Source organism: Haliotis rufescens, unplaced genomic scaffold (genome assembly GCF_023055435.1).
Source record: "Haliotis rufescens isolate VD_foot unplaced genomic scaffold, xgHalRufe1.0.p SCAF_8, whole genome shotgun sequence".
Classification (NCBI taxonomy): domain Eukaryota; kingdom Metazoa; phylum Mollusca; class Gastropoda; order Lepetellida; family Haliotidae; genus Haliotis; species Haliotis rufescens.
In genome coordinates, this window is record NW_025964372.1 from 25,865,486 (window position 1) to 25,881,297 (window position 15,812).

Here is a 15,812-nt window from a genome sequence, read left to right on the forward strand (position 1 = left end):
GCGTGCCCAAGCGACGCAAATCTGCACAGTGAATCGCGGCGCCTTAGACGACTGGGGCACCTGTGCCGCCTGAAAGGAAGGGAGGAGGGGCTACAATGGATGGCATCAGTGCACGACACAACCTCTATGTTTCTACACCCCAAGATCATTGCCTGGTAGAAAAAATTCAACGAAAACAAATCTGATAAATTATTGATGAGATGCATCATTTAACTGTACATGTGCATGGTTTTTTTTTAGATGTTGTTTTAGTACAATTACTATTTGATGGATGAGAAATGAATTTTTAAGTGAATTTAAAAATGATACGCCATTTGAATTCTTTTTTGGATTTATTCAAGTGAGGCAGATATGATATGTGTTGTTGAAATTAGTTTGATTTGAGAGAAGGAGTTCATTTCGTGTGATTTATTCAGAAAAGTCTCTGTGGGTATTTATGGCCATCAATCATATTTTTTGTCAGAAAAAACACAGAAATTAATTCTAAATTGACAAATTTGTTTTATTAGATTAGTGGTCATAATAAACCCAATGAAGGAATTTCCTTATTAGTCAAACAGAAGCTTAAAGTGTTCAGCATTGCATAGCAAGTCGTAAAACAGCACTCAGACTGATGTTCATCTTTGAAATTGGAGCAGATTTTTTCAAATAGCTTGAGAACAAATATTAATGAGTGAGGATATTGCATACTGCTGGCTGTAAAGGCACCAATAGTTCATACGAAGAACAGAAAGTTTAATAAAGAACGTGAGGGAACATAGAGAGATGCTTCAGAAAGTGATTTAATAATTTGCACAGTGAAAACAGCTGACTGCTATGCTTGATTTGCTAGATTTCTCATAACTGTTGGAAGCCGAACTCACATAAAACTTGCAGGACCCCTCATGGCAGTATTGGTTTAAAATACACCGCCGTTGCGCCTTCGTCATTTATTATCCACACACCGTATGGTTTTACCGTGGTTACTGGGTATGATTCGGCGTGACAGGTCACCGTTAGCGATCGCGAATTAATAACTTGGAGGAGTATCAATATGCTTCGCTGATGCCTCGTCGCCAAACTTGACATTCCTGACCATCTGTGAAAATTTTATTTCGCGCAAAAACGCTCCGATGCAATATTGGCCGATTCTTGATACGGGCTCGACGTTACACAAACTAATAAGTCCCAGATGTGAGGGCTTGAGAGATAGTATTGTTTTCCTACGGATTTAATTGAATTAAAACTCTAAATCAATACAGAAAATGGCAAATGTGCACAGAATTGGCCACAAGGATTTCCAACTTGTAGATTTATCAAATCTTCGTTGTTTGTGACTATATTTTTGTTTATGTAGATATTTATTTGTTTCCATGGCTATATGATGCAATAATTTTCGGTTTTTATAATTTACAGTTTGAAAACATAAACGGAAAAAAGTTTCATTGAGACTACTATCCTACCACCAACTTGAATCTGAACAAATATCTGATTGGAATTTACTTTTGTTGACAATGTGTGTCATTTAAGATGTAAGGTTTACAAATATGGACTGTTAAGCACAAATTTATCCAGACATGAGAATATGATTTAGTGAAACATGTACTAACAAAGGATATTTTATTAGTTTATGGTCATCAAAAATCAATATTAACTCTCAAATCTAAAAAAATACATAGTTGAATAGTTGTTTGTTCCAGCGGGATTTTTTCTTTTAGGAAACATGAGATACGAAATTGTATTCATCATTCAGAAAACATTAAATGAAATAATGTCTGGCCTTTTTCTATGTACACTGCTGACAGATGCCAGTTGCCATTGTAATTCTGATCAGGGTATTGATTATATAGGATATAAATATGTACCCATTGTATGCAGTGGCGTAACATGTGACTGGATTTCTGACTGAGTGACAGGTTTTGATTGATGATCATCGTACGAGGTTACAACATACAGTTGGATCTAGGCATGTCATGCAACATATATTCAGTTGGGTTATCCCCTCTTGTCATATTTAAGCTGTGCGCTCACAATTGTGACTCATTGGAAAATAATGCTGTATCAAGACTCTATCCTAAGAGTGTGTCTTATCAGAAGCGCCTACGTTGTATGTGCATATTGTTACAGATATAGTTAGTTGAAAATTTACAAGACTTAAGAGACGTCATTTATTATTGAGGGGGAGAGTGAAAGAAATGGGTATAATTTTTTGCCCCTCCCCAATTCAAGTTTGTTAAATTCTCCTCATTATTATCTCATATATAGGAAGCATAATTTTCATGAAGCAGAGCTACAGATAAGCTTCGTGTTTGCGTAAAATATATACCCTCCCAAAACTATCCAAAACTATCCAAATTAACTTGCGAACATGAAAAATGCAATTGTTTGAAAACAGCACTAGTAAATACCCAATGAAGCTTTTTCAGCATGCATACAACGGAGCAAATTTCCGAAACACAGTTTCGAGCTTATTTACTTTTCGAGTCAAGCGGGCCTATATTTAGAACCGTTATATACATCTAAAACATTACTTCATTTTTTATTTGAAATCTCAAAATGCTTACTCATTTTAGGAAAACCCAATAGAGTAATGAATAGACGAGTAACAAAATATTGGTTACCCAATGAAAAATGTAATAACCCAATTAAAATAGAAACCTTCCAACATTGAAAAAGATATTGCTTTCAAGACAGGTAATCAACAGAAATTCTATGGTGCTTGGATGCTGTATCATCAACTTTTCGAAAATGAGGAGCAGCTTTCAATTTAATTTTAGTTTTGTACTTAAGATTTTAATGTTTGAGACCATGTACTTTCCTAAACTGCAATATGATATATAAACAAGAGTGAATGTGTGAGTGAGAAGTATGTTATTTTCTGTATAAAAAAAACAACAAAGTAAGATGTACTGATAAGTTGTGCTTTATGTCATGGGCTTTCTGCTACCCTGGGCGGAAGCCCATTTATGTAACAGGTGTGTCTTTCTAAAAACAATAAAAGGAAAAAAAAAAAAAATAGAAACCTTCAAGTAAAACTCAATTGCTCAAAAAGTTATCTGGAGCTATGATGAAGTGTTTCTTTTGAAATCACACAAATACTTATACTATCATAACCAGTAACATAACAACGCTGTTTCGAAGCCTTAACCTCAATTGCACAAAATCATTGAATAATGTTTCTATTTTTCAAAAATGTCATTGTATCTCTTCTCAATTTGGCTAGATATGAATTTTAGTGCTGCACATTTTTAACTGGACTCAGAAATAAAAATAATTAATAAAAAAAATGTATATTTATGTTTTAGTGCTAGGAGTAATAGTAGTCGTGGGGATAACAGTAGTAGTGTAGTAGTGAAGTTGTCGTGGGGGTAGCAGTCTCTGACATCTTTTCTTCTAGCTAGTTTACTGGCCTGTATTTGTCTCTTACCACATTTTCAATATATTTTTAACTTATTAAGGGCAGTTATTAACTGAGCTCACTAGACTGAACAGAATGTTATTAGACTCAGGCTTCAGACAAGCATCAATAAGGAGGTAGGTAGGAGTAGTATTGCTGTGTAGGACTTGTGGTAGTAGTGTAGTCTGTCTTACAGACCCTGAAAAAAATATACTCAATACAGCCCATGCAAGTCTGTAACATTTGGCAAGTCTAGATTACAGCAGTATAAGGAAGAAAGTCCCTGGGCTCCTTTTTATGATATTTTATAATTATATTATGTACGGTAACTATTTTTCTGTAAAATATGTTCGTTTCAGAGACTAGATGTTAGTCTAGTAGTAGTGGAGGACTGATGATCTCAGCCACCTTACCTAATCCTCAGTAAGCAACTGTGTACAACAAAGTGACAATTGATAATGCTTGATTCATCATTCACAAGACACCTTCGGTTTAGGCCAGGTATGGTATGTGAATATCTTGGTGTTTTCGATTGTCATGTCTCGTGTAAACAGACCAGGTGACTTCTCCCATTGTGGCCAAGTTGCCATGCCTTCTGAGCCACGATGAGATCAGCAACCACATGTCCTGCTCCAACTTGAAGGAATTTCTGGGGAAGATTACCAATTTGTCATTGCCATATCATATCATATCGGGCTTAGTTGAATAGGACGTCGACGAATATTTCAGTAGTTCTCGTTGCCTGTGTGATAAATGGCTGCTTGCATTGTCTGGGTTGTGAGCCTGAAGCTGTCCACCAGTACTCTCTAAGCTGACCTTGCTTAAATTTCACCTGTGAGGACAAAAGTTGTCATAACGTCAGGTCTGGTTTGTCATTTGAGATAAATAGATTTGATTTTGACACTTCTGCTTTTTGCATTATGACAGTGGTTTTTGTTAGTGGTGGCGTGTTAAGGAAAATATTGATGAATTGAAATTTGATGGAGATGCACTTGCATTGAAGTTTACTGAATATATTGATGGTTAGGCTCATAACAATAACTAAACTAGAAAAATCCAAAGATGAAATAAAGATCTGAACAAGAGGATATGGTAGTAGATTGTATTGAATGGGCAAACATGTGGCCGCATTTATATTACACATCCTAATGTTCATTGACCCCCAAAACCTAAATTTGTACTGGTATCAAGCTTCTCTGTGTCACCAGTGGATAATTCTGAACTCATTTTAAATATAAAAGTGTTTAGATCTTTAAGTCATAATGATGCCTCACTGCACTTTTTGAAATAATTTAAAACCCGGGCAGGTGACCCACAAATGTTTTTTGCTCATTTTCAAAGTTACCTGCCCTCATTCCGACATTATGAATATTGAAAAATCGCGAACAATAAGAGACAAATCGCATCTTGATTCAGTTGAAATAATGCCGAACAATCTCTTTAGAATCTACGAGTAGCTATTATAAAACTGAATATGTAAGTAGTCTTAATATTATCTGCCAGACAGTCGGGCAGGTGGAGGAAAATTTCATGCATCCCGACAGAAAAGTTACCAGCCACGGGCAGGGGGGCAGGCAGTTATTTTGGACACTGCCATGCTAAGATCTGCTGTTGGAATACCTGACTCCCCCTAATAAGCATCCCTGTTCAAGTCAGCACCAAACCTTCACAATCCACCTTGAATAAACAGGTGCTTGTTCTATGAAAATGTAACATTAAAATAACTGTCGGGTAGTTGAGGTTTTATTAAACTAATTAAAAATAATTTAGGTTGAGGTTTGTTCAAATAATGAAAACTGTAATTTGAGGTTTGTTAAAATAACTAAACATAATTAAATTCATCTATAAAGGAATTATTTGTTGACTATTAGTAGCAAATAAGGAATTTCTTTTCATATGAACACTTTGACAATATGAAACAACTAATTGTCATCTGTTGAGTGCATATTTAAGAGTTATCATGATGAGGGCAGTTAACAAGTTGCATATACAATTTTTTCAAGTAAACACATTATATTTCAAAGGGATTATTTGTCCCATATCGATAGAAACATTTAGAATTAATTGCCAAGTTGTGTACATTATTTCTTCAAATAAGAACATTGTCAGTATGAAGTGAATACTTGTCCCATATTAATGAAAACTTAAGAATTATAATGATTAATTAACAAATTGTGTCTAACATTTATTCAAGTACATTGTCAGTATAAAATGAATATTTGTTACATATTGATAGAAAAATTTACAATTACCAGAATAATTAACATATTTTTGTATATAAAATTTCTTTAAATATGCGCATTATCAACAACAAGGACCTAATATTTACAAACATTTGTTTGTGAAAGACAAACTATATAATAATTTGTTCAGAACAATATCTATCAGATCTCTCTCATGTATGAATTAGTCATGATCAGACGACACAGTGAGGCCGATTTTACATTATCATTTGGGACGAACAGCATAATTTGTTTCTTCTGTGAATTGATGAGAAACACAATAAGGGGAGATAACTCTGTTATGAATAGGCTACTGGGTCTATTCACTATTGAGCCCAGCATTGATTATCTGCAGGTGTGGATTCTTGTAATGTTGGGAGATAAAGCCGAAAAGGTAACTCAGTTCGCAGCCCTGAATATATTGGATTTGTTTTGTTGGGGACAATTTACGCATACGGTGAACCTGACTGCGGATGTATCTATATTGCTTTCATGTGCGTGTGATTGTCTGTTTATTCCAAGTTGAATTAACACCTTCGTTGCTTGTTACCTGGATTCATTGCCTTATATCTGTGAATAATTGAAAAGTTCATGCTCTCTGCATAAATGGAAATTAGTGATTATATTTTTGCTGATCAAAAAAGTGTTTCATTTAGCATGAGAACTGCAACATCTTTTTACACTGAAATATTCATAAAACCTTGTGTGAATAGAGATGAATGTTATGGAGTTTTTAGTTGCATTGTTTGTGGATTTTTTTACCAGGGCAATTGGTGGTCAAATTAAATATAACAGTGTATTTATTCATATGTTGTTGAGTTTTTTATAGTATTGTTGGTTTGGATGAAATACAGAGACCTGTGAAATATAAGACTTATAATTAATATAACAACAGTTTGCCACTAAAATGGCTATATTCCCCGCCCCTGTTGCAGAATTTATGACATAATTAAATCTAAACAAACCCTAACCTTTTTTAACCGAGGTGTAACTTGTCATGGAAATTGTATAAAAAAAAGAGTTTGGAAACTAAGTCCATCTTGTTGCCATGGAAACGTAAAAAATAAAGATTTCTACAATTTCTAAATAGCAAAGGGAACCAGTTCAGCATGTACTTGACAGACCTGCAAAGTTTCATGAAAAGATATTGAACGGTTTCTGAGTTATGCTCCAGAAATGAAACATGACGGACAGATGGACGGACGATGCCCGTTTCTATATCCCCCGCCAACTTTGTTCCAAGCCCTTCTTTTTTTCACAATTTCCATGACAAGTTTCACCTCGGTTAAAAAAGGTTAGGGTTTGTTTAGATTTAATTATGTCATAAATTCTGCAACAGGGGCTGGGGATATAGCCCTGTCAGTGGCAAACTCTTGTTGTTTTATTTTTAACCCTCATGGTGCCTGGCCGTCAGCTGGCTTTTCATACCATTCAGTGCCCAACTGTGATGGCGTCGCGGTTTAAAAAACGTATATGATGCCTGGCCGTCAGCTGGCTTTTCATACCATTCAGTGCCCCACTGTGATGACGTCACGGTTTAAAAAACGTATTTGTTGTATAAAAAGTGGTACAATGTTCTTATTTCTGCACACAGTGTAACCAAATTGTATACCGGGAACATTCAACTAGAGTTGATCGTCTCTCCAACAGTATCTAAATTAAGCAAATCCTATAGGTACGTGCACTTGCCAAGCCATCGGTGAAGGTGCTGGTGTACTAAGTCTGGTACTTTTTTACATTGATTGTAATTTTGAAGCACCCAAATGTGGCCCTCGTGATAAAAAACAACTTTGGGGTAATTGACATTGGACATTTGCAAAGGTCAAAATGTGAAAGATGGTTGAACAGCCCAAACAATCCTTACAATGACATCGCTCATTATTGGACATAATTATCATTTCATACTAATTAGACCGACCCCATGGTCTAGTGGTAGAGCGTCCGCCCGGAGAGCGGAAGGTCTGGGGTTCGATCCTCGGCTGCGTCATACCAAAAAACGTTAAAAGATGGTACTTGTTGTTACTCTGTCTTGCACTCGGCATTAAGGGGCTAAAACAAGGACTGGTCGGCTTGGAGTCAGTATACTGTGTCTGAGTGAGGTATTCATGTTAAACTGCGGCATGGTATCTCGGTGTGCTAGCACTATAAATCGGCATCAGTCGGGACTAGTACAAGCACACACACACACACACGTGCATGCACGTCGCTATATAAGTACCATAATCTTGGACGCGAAGTTAAACCCCATTTAACCTCACCTCTTACTAATTAACAAGATTAAACTGACATACTATCACTCAAGAGTTCACATACGTTCAGTCAAAATCGTTGAAACGTTTTCATCGACAGGAAATCAATTCATCAAACATATTTTCGATTACTTGTAACTTGGATGCCATGTGATACAGCATCGTTTCGTTGTGCAATCACGCAGACCACTTATTTATACCTCGGGTGATATGATGTGTATTATGTTTTTGTTTGTTTTTCTTCTATTGTTTTTAAAAAGATGTACCTGTTACATAAAATGTGCTTCTGCCCAGGTAGCAGAAAGCCTATGACATATAGCACAACTTATCAGTACATCTTAGTTTTTTGTACAGAAAATAACATTCTTCTCACTCACGCATTCACTCTAATAATACAAACAAAGTGCATATATCAAGCATGTATAAACCATTAAAGTTTATGTATATCATATTGCAGTGCAGGAAAGTACATGGTCTCAAATATTAACGTCTTAAGTACAAAACTAAAATGAAAATGAAAGCTGCTCTTCATTTTCCAAAAGTTGATGATACAGCATCCAACACCATAGAATTTCTGCTGACTACCTGTCTTGAAAGTAATATCTTTTTTAATGTTGCATCATGAAAAAAGCTTCCTTTTTATTAACATAAAAATAAGGTTTTGTATTTTGCATCTATAAATATAGAATTTTGCAATAAGTAAAAGTAAATCGAACACTTAATCTGTTTTTATGTTTGTTTCAACTAAAAAAAGTATCATCTGCACAAAATGTCCTATTATGAACTTATGATGTGTTGTTTGTGGTTTAAATCTAATTTAAATGAAGTTTAAAACCCATCATACATGGGTGTATACTTTCTTTCCCCGGCAGTTTATAAATAACGTTCTTAGTGTACCCTAAGACACTGGGGTCTTGGGTGAACCATGCCATTATGAATGTTACTGTGCCATAGCACTTTCAAACAAGGAATTCTGATTCCTCAGACATACACTGTTTTCATTACTAGAATTGGTTCCTTGTTTGATGCAAAGAAGAAAAGTTCTCAATATTTGGATATTTTCTCCATTTGTGAAACTTTTGTGATCTGTAAGCCTAGTAATTAGAAATGAGACCATTAGGAACATTAAATGATGTTTTTTGTTTATTTGTTGTTGAACGCCACACTCAGCAATATTCCAGCTATATGACGGCGGTCTGTAAAAAATCTCAAGTCTGGACCAGACAATCCAGTGATTGACATCATGAACATAATATATGAGTGAGTTGAAAGCTGAAATTAAGATAGGTAAAATGTAACCATGTGCCTATATTTTTCAGAATGTTTGGTGCCAAGTGCAATGGTTGTCTGCAGACAATACCAGCCAATGAGTTAGTGATGCGAGCGCTAGGATACGTTTATCACCTGCCCTGCTTTGTGTGTGTGGCCTGTGGGCACCAGTTACAGAAGGGTGACCAGTTTGTGGTCAAGGATGGACAGTTGTTTTGTAGGCTGGACTTCGAGAAGGAGTTCAGTATGATGCCGATGAGCCCCAAAAGTGAGTGTGAGTTGATTCTTATATTTTCTCTTTTTGAAAATTTTCATTTTTATTGACTGACAAAATATTGAATTGGTGTTTATGTGTGTCCTATCGAACATGACTAGACTGATCATACAACACAACTACAGATAACCTATTAATGTATAATTTTATAACAAACAGCCTTTGGAATTCATGCTAGTCTGCTAGCCCGCGACTATTAATTGTGCTGAGGACAAGTGAAAAGCTAATGATGGTAGCCCCATTTTAATGTATGCTTCAATTTTTCTACAAATTGGAACTGAACAAAATGTAGCAGAAAATGTCAACATAGTAAACACATTTGTCAGGTTGAAGCAGGACAAGCTTCAAACAGGACTAGTTGAAAAAAAGCCCCAAACTTCTGAGGCTGAACAAACATGAATGGAGCCTGTTTTACCCTGTGAAGGGAGCCTGTTTTACCCTGTGAATACAAAATTGTTAGTTAAAAATATTTTACAAGAACCTTTGCTACCTCCACTGAACTTTGTAAGCCATAATGAACTAATTATGGGATGGTCATTTCCTAAATTTACAGAAGATATATTGATTTTATCAAGAGTTAGCTGTAATGTTTTGTCTTTAATAAACATCACAGACTTCTTTGAGATAATCATGATAATGGAAAAATGATTTTGATATTTTTTTTCACCAGGTGACACAAGTGACTGTGGTTTTGATGACGACGGCCATGACACTCCCAACAAAGGACCAAAGCGGCCCCGTACAATTCTTACGACCAGTCAGAGACGGAAATTTAAACAGTCATTTGAAATTAATCCAAAGCCATGTCGGAAAGTAAGTAGAACCATCAGATGATTGGCTCTTACCTAGGCTTAAGCAATGAGCAGGATACACCGTGTCTGCAGAATTATTGCAGAAATATTAGTCTAATCTGATAGAAACGATTTTTTAAGTGAGAAATTAGATATCCTAATAACGATCCCAAAGGTGCAAGGAGTATCGTAGATGTTGCGTTGTCAGTTCTTATCAGTTTTGTATTCAATACATTCCTCTATCACTCATGTTTACATACGGTGTAGTCACTGGTTGTAATCAACGAATGAAGCCATGTCCTGGTTCCATTGAGAGAGAACAGAGCTGCAGATCAGCTGCGTATTTGCGTAAAATACCCCCATTATTTATTCAAAACCCATTTACTTTCAATTAACTTGCGTACAGAAATGCATGCATTAAATGGAAAACTCAATTGTTTGAAAACAGCACACATAAATACCCAATGAAGCTTTTTCAGCATGCATACAACGAAGCTAATTTCCGAGATGCAATTATGAGCTAATTTACTTTCCGAGTCAAGCCTATATTTAGAACCATCATATACATCTAAAACATTATTTCATTTTTTTCGATCTCAAAATGCTTACTCATTCTGGGAAAACCCAACAGAGTGATGAATAGATAAGTGAAAAAACATTGGTAACCCAAAGGAAAATGTAATAACCCAATTAAAATAGAAACCATCGAGTAAAAACTCAATTGCTCAAAAAGTTATCTGGAGCTCTGAGAGAAACTAGCGAGTGATCTGACCAATTAGTTTCAGCCTTGTGATGAACTACACCACACATTGCTGTGATATCAGGCAACAGTAGTGTAGATTCAAAATTTACACTGCAGCATTTATGACATATTTTTTCAACAGTCTGCGACAAATTGCAACTCCAGAACTAACCAGAGCCTGATTCCACAAAGCATTAACTTATTCTGGGGTGGTGGGGTAGCCTAGTTGTTAAAGCTCATAATGCTGAAAAATCAGGTTCATTTCCCCACTTGGTTGCAATGTGTCAAGCTCATTTCTGATGTCCCCCCTCCATGAATTTGCTGGAATATTGATTAATGCGGTATAAAACCGTACCCACTGATATTTATTCCCCAACAAATAAAATGATCACTGAAATGAAAAATCTAATTTATCGTAAAAATCACAAAGAGCTTTAGTTGAATTTTATAAATAATTCTGCCTCAGGCATTAAGTCTTTTTGTGTGGCTACGTTTCGATTCTATGATGATGTAACAGTTGTTGATATCCGCATTTTACCTTCACAACAACAATGGGGGAAAATGTCTGACGGCCTGAATACCGCACACTCTTTCATCTTCAGTGTTCAATTTATTGGTCCAAATTGCTGTTTAATATTCATAAATTCAGTGTGACCTCAAAGAAAAAAACCTACATGCATAAGCTTTCATAACAACGTCCCATCAGCTGAAGACCATTGATTTATGAGGTATTGTTGGTGAAGTACCTGATAAAAATTCCGTCGCTTGTTTACATGAAAAGAGATAGTACATGAACAACTTTCGCAAAGATATCGATCCGTACCCGTGACACTTTAGGTACAGGTGAACGTGCATGCACACAACTTGCACATATTGTAACCACCTTTACATTGGTTGTGACAGCTTGGCCGAGTGCACTGTTGCCTCAATGCAACCCCTACTGAGCATGTAAAATTCTTTTCACCCCAACATACACACACAATGGTTGACGCTTTTGCACTAGGAAATGTAACTTGCTGTTTTGCATGTCAAGGTGTTGCCACTTTTTTTCACTGCCTGGTAAGATTATATCATGGTAACAGTTATGAATTGATTTTTCGAAATTACTAATCTGTTTTTTTTGTGGTGGTTTTTGTTGTGGGGTTTATTTTGTTTGAAGACAAAGTGGTTTATTTAGACTTTAGACTTTAGGGGAAACAAGTTAAGGGATGAGAGTGATGGTTTTTGATGTGGGGTTTAGTTTGTTTGAAGACAAAGTGGTTTATTTATACCTTAGACTTTAGGGGAAACAAGTTAAGGGATGAGAGTGATGGTTTTTGTTGTGGGGTTTATTTTGTTGTAAATAACAGTATTGATCCTGGTTGAGTGAAGGGGAGTATTTAAAACAATCATATATGTTTTATCAGTGTGTGCATGTGTGTATGTGTATATCTCAGTTCTTACTCTCGCTAAAGATGCTTTTGACAAAATGTTTTGATATTTGCCATTCTCATCTCTTCATTACTAAAGGGATTTGACTGTATAGAAATAATTTCGAACACTTTGTTTTCCAGGTGAGGGAGTCTTTAGCTGCAGAGACAGGGCTGAGTGTCCGAGTTGTACAGGTGTGGTTCCAGAACCAGCGAGCGAAGGTAGGCACACTCGAGCAAGACACTGAGTGAGTGAGTGAGTGAGTTGGGTTTAATGCTGCTTTGAACAGTATTGCAGCTTGATGTTTACAACTTTTGTGTCTGTTTGTTGTTATGTTGTTTAACAGCAATATTTCAGCTTTATGACAACGGCCTGTAAATATTCGAGTCTGGACCAGACAATCCAGTGATGGATATTGTCACCAAATCTCCGAGTCTGAGCATCCGAACTGGGATTGGAACCCAGGATCCTAGGTTTCTGTTATGCCTAAGAGCTGTAACATACAGCACAGCGAATGGCAGCATCAAGGAAGTGTAATTGCTGCAACAAGGAAGCTATAATTTAGTGTCAAACCATTGAAGAGAACTGGGAATTTTTCTAGGTTCTTGTTATAAAAAAACATTTAAATTTTTTTTTTATACACTGTGAATGCTAAATACAGTCCATGGTTAATGAGATTATGTTTCTTTTCAGGTCAAGAAAATTGCAAGAAAACAGAATATGGAGAATAATAACAACACTGGGGATGGGAAAAAATCACAAAAATCACAAAAAAGGAAAAAATCGGATGATGATAGTGATTCCTCAGGTGATTATTCCGGTACACACAATTTACACGTTATTCCTTCTTACTTAATGTATAGATATATAACTATATATATACATGTATATCACTTTTAGCAAGGGTCCTGCCATATCAGAGAGTGGGACAATATAAAGGTGCTTCACGCATTATGCTAGGATTAGACACCCTAGCATAGATTCAGCATGTATCCAAATAGTCGACAGCTTATTTTTGACTTGTAGATTCTGTATCGTAACTAGGTTAGTGTTTGTTTGTTTGTTGTTTAATGCCGCACTCAGCAGTGTTCCAGCTATATGACGGCGGTCTGTAAATAATCAAGTCTGGACCAGACATTCCAGTGATTGATATCATGAGCATCAATTTAAGCATCAACCAAGTCAGCGAGCCTGACCACTCGATCCCGTTAGTCGCCTTTTACAACAAGCATAGGCATCAGTGTTACGGCAAGCATGGGTTGCTGAAGACCTATTCCAACCTGGATCTTCACTGGTCAGTTGGTTAGTGGGACAACCTGTATACCTTGCTGATTTATTGGATTAGCAGACTTGTACTAGTGTCTTTTCCTGATCTGTACCATGTGGGGAGTGAACGATCTTCAGCATGATGAGAGAACACTTTAACCACTAGGCTACCCTTACTCTCAATATATACAAAACCTGGAGATGTTTACAAACAATATTATTTATTCAACTATTGATTTAAGTTTCTAAATCTGGACCAACTTTTTGTAGTTGATTTGTAATTGTAAAAAAATATCACAGATTCTGTTTTGAATTCTGGATGATCTATGAATGAAGGATCTAATATTGGTTTTTATCTCCGTAGATGGAGGACTGAACCCGGACAGTGATGAGAGTGTCTTAACAAGTGAGTATATATACCATCTTAGGGACTAATAATGGTCTGTCCATAAGTTGTATATTCCCCAGGGAGCTGAGAATGAAATTCGAGTTCACACTGATTCGTTGACCAGGGTGGTAATAATGTTGCACCATGACCATTCACATGGAGAAAATGGAACTCGACTCATGATATATGGACCTATAAATAAAACTATTTAGAATAGTACCATGACATTCCAGAATCCATAATTCTGATTGTAGCAAAACATTTTTGGACATAAACTCTACAGGTCGAACATCAAAATGCCATTTTTTAAACAGAACCTTAGAATCATGTTGCTACATCAATATACGTACATAACACATAGAGAATCTCACCCAAGTGTCTTTTGATATCAAATACAGTGAACTATGGTTATAACGAACTCAAAGGGACTACTAATGTTAGTTCGTTATAACCGTAGTTCGTTATAAGCATATATACAGCATAACTACAGTAAATAGTTGGGACCAAAAATGTAAGTTCGTTATATCTGTCAGTTCGTTATAAGCGTGTTCGTTATAACCGTAGTTTACTGTATATCAACATGAGTTGATAAAGTTTAAAACTCTGAGGCTTGTGTGGTTTGCCAACGCATTTTAAACTTTTATCGAGTCATGTTGATATACGTGAATTCGATATAAAAAGACACAAGGGGGACATTCTATTTATCATCCAAAGTGATGCTTACAACTTTTTCAGTTTATAAATAGAGAATCTCACCCGAGTGTCTTTTGATATCAAATATATCAACACGAGTTGATAAAAAGGGAAAAATTCCGAGGCTTGCCGAGGATTTTTGCCACTTTTATCAACGAGTGTTGATATATTTGATATCAAAAGACACGAGGGTGAGATTTTATTTATCATCCAACATCATTCTTTCAACTTTTTTAATTTGTAGACAGTAATTAGCAGTGTCTTCAGTGTAAAAAGTACTGCAAACAGCTTCAGTAGCAGAGCCATTAGTGATGTCATTTGATTGTGACGTCATGGTAACCAGTGACATCACAATGGTCTGCAAAGCATTGTGATGTAATTTCATTGCAGCGATATCTACAGTGTAGATATCGCTTGAACTCATCCAAGCGATATCTCCTGTGGGAGCCAGTTTTGGATGATAAACAGTAATAACCAGTGTTTTGAGTGTAGAAATACAGCTAACCAGCTTCAGTGGCAGAGAGATTAGTGATGTCATTTCATTGTGATGTCATACTGTGCTTGTTTTGACGCCTATGGGCATACCAAGGGAAAGTAGTTCCCCAGTATTGTGCTTGTTTTGACGAGCGTTGAACATATATTGTCTTGTTTCAGATTTACCGCCGTTGTCTGAGAGTCAGCAGTTTCCCGGTCAGAGTCACCCCTATGACCACCAACCCCATCAAGGTATGATCTGCAGTAAGTGATTATAGCCATGTATAGATCTTCAATTTTAAGAGCAGATTTCAACAGAAAATTGGTTTATATGTATGGGTTGATAAGTTACAAAATATCACATTTATTCACCAAAACTGTCAATCAAAGGGCACTCCCAACATTGGTTTGGCTAAGAATAGATTTATCAGAATTGAATATGAAAAAAATCCATTGCTGTACAATCTCTAAATAATGCAAACAAATACAACTAGGAACATGTCCTCGCCATTTGGGGAACGAGGATGCTATTATACAAAACAAATTTAGCGCTACGACTGTAGTAAGCCTATGTTAAGTATGGGAGTCATGATCACCTTAGCGCTAAGATTGCCTTGTACAAGAGCTTCCTAGTTACCAGGATTTATGCAGTGTGACC

General features: G+C 36.2%; 1 protein-coding gene across 5 annotated transcripts in view; it reads left to right on the forward strand.

Moving 5' to 3' along the window:
* Window positions 1-15,812, forward strand: part of LOC124118241 (LIM homeobox transcription factor 1-alpha-like) — a 72,691-nt gene that overhangs the window by 53,544 nt on the left and 3,335 nt on the right. Inside the window, exons 4-9 of one of the 5 annotated variants that reach the window (XM_046480349.2) lie at window positions 9,167-9,390; window positions 10,061-10,203; window positions 12,477-12,554; window positions 13,027-13,153; window positions 13,964-14,005; window positions 15,335-15,418. In XM_046480349.2, the coding sequence (XP_046336305.1) occupies window positions 9,167-9,390; window positions 10,061-10,203; window positions 12,477-12,554; window positions 13,027-13,153; window positions 13,964-14,005; window positions 15,335-15,418 (698 nt within the window). The remainder of the gene's footprint in view (window positions 1-9,166; window positions 9,391-10,060; window positions 10,204-12,476; window positions 12,555-13,026; window positions 13,154-13,963; window positions 14,006-15,334; window positions 15,419-15,812) is intronic. The other 4 variants (XM_046480352.2, XM_046480351.2, XM_046480353.2 and 1 more) reach the window with 4 other exon arrangements.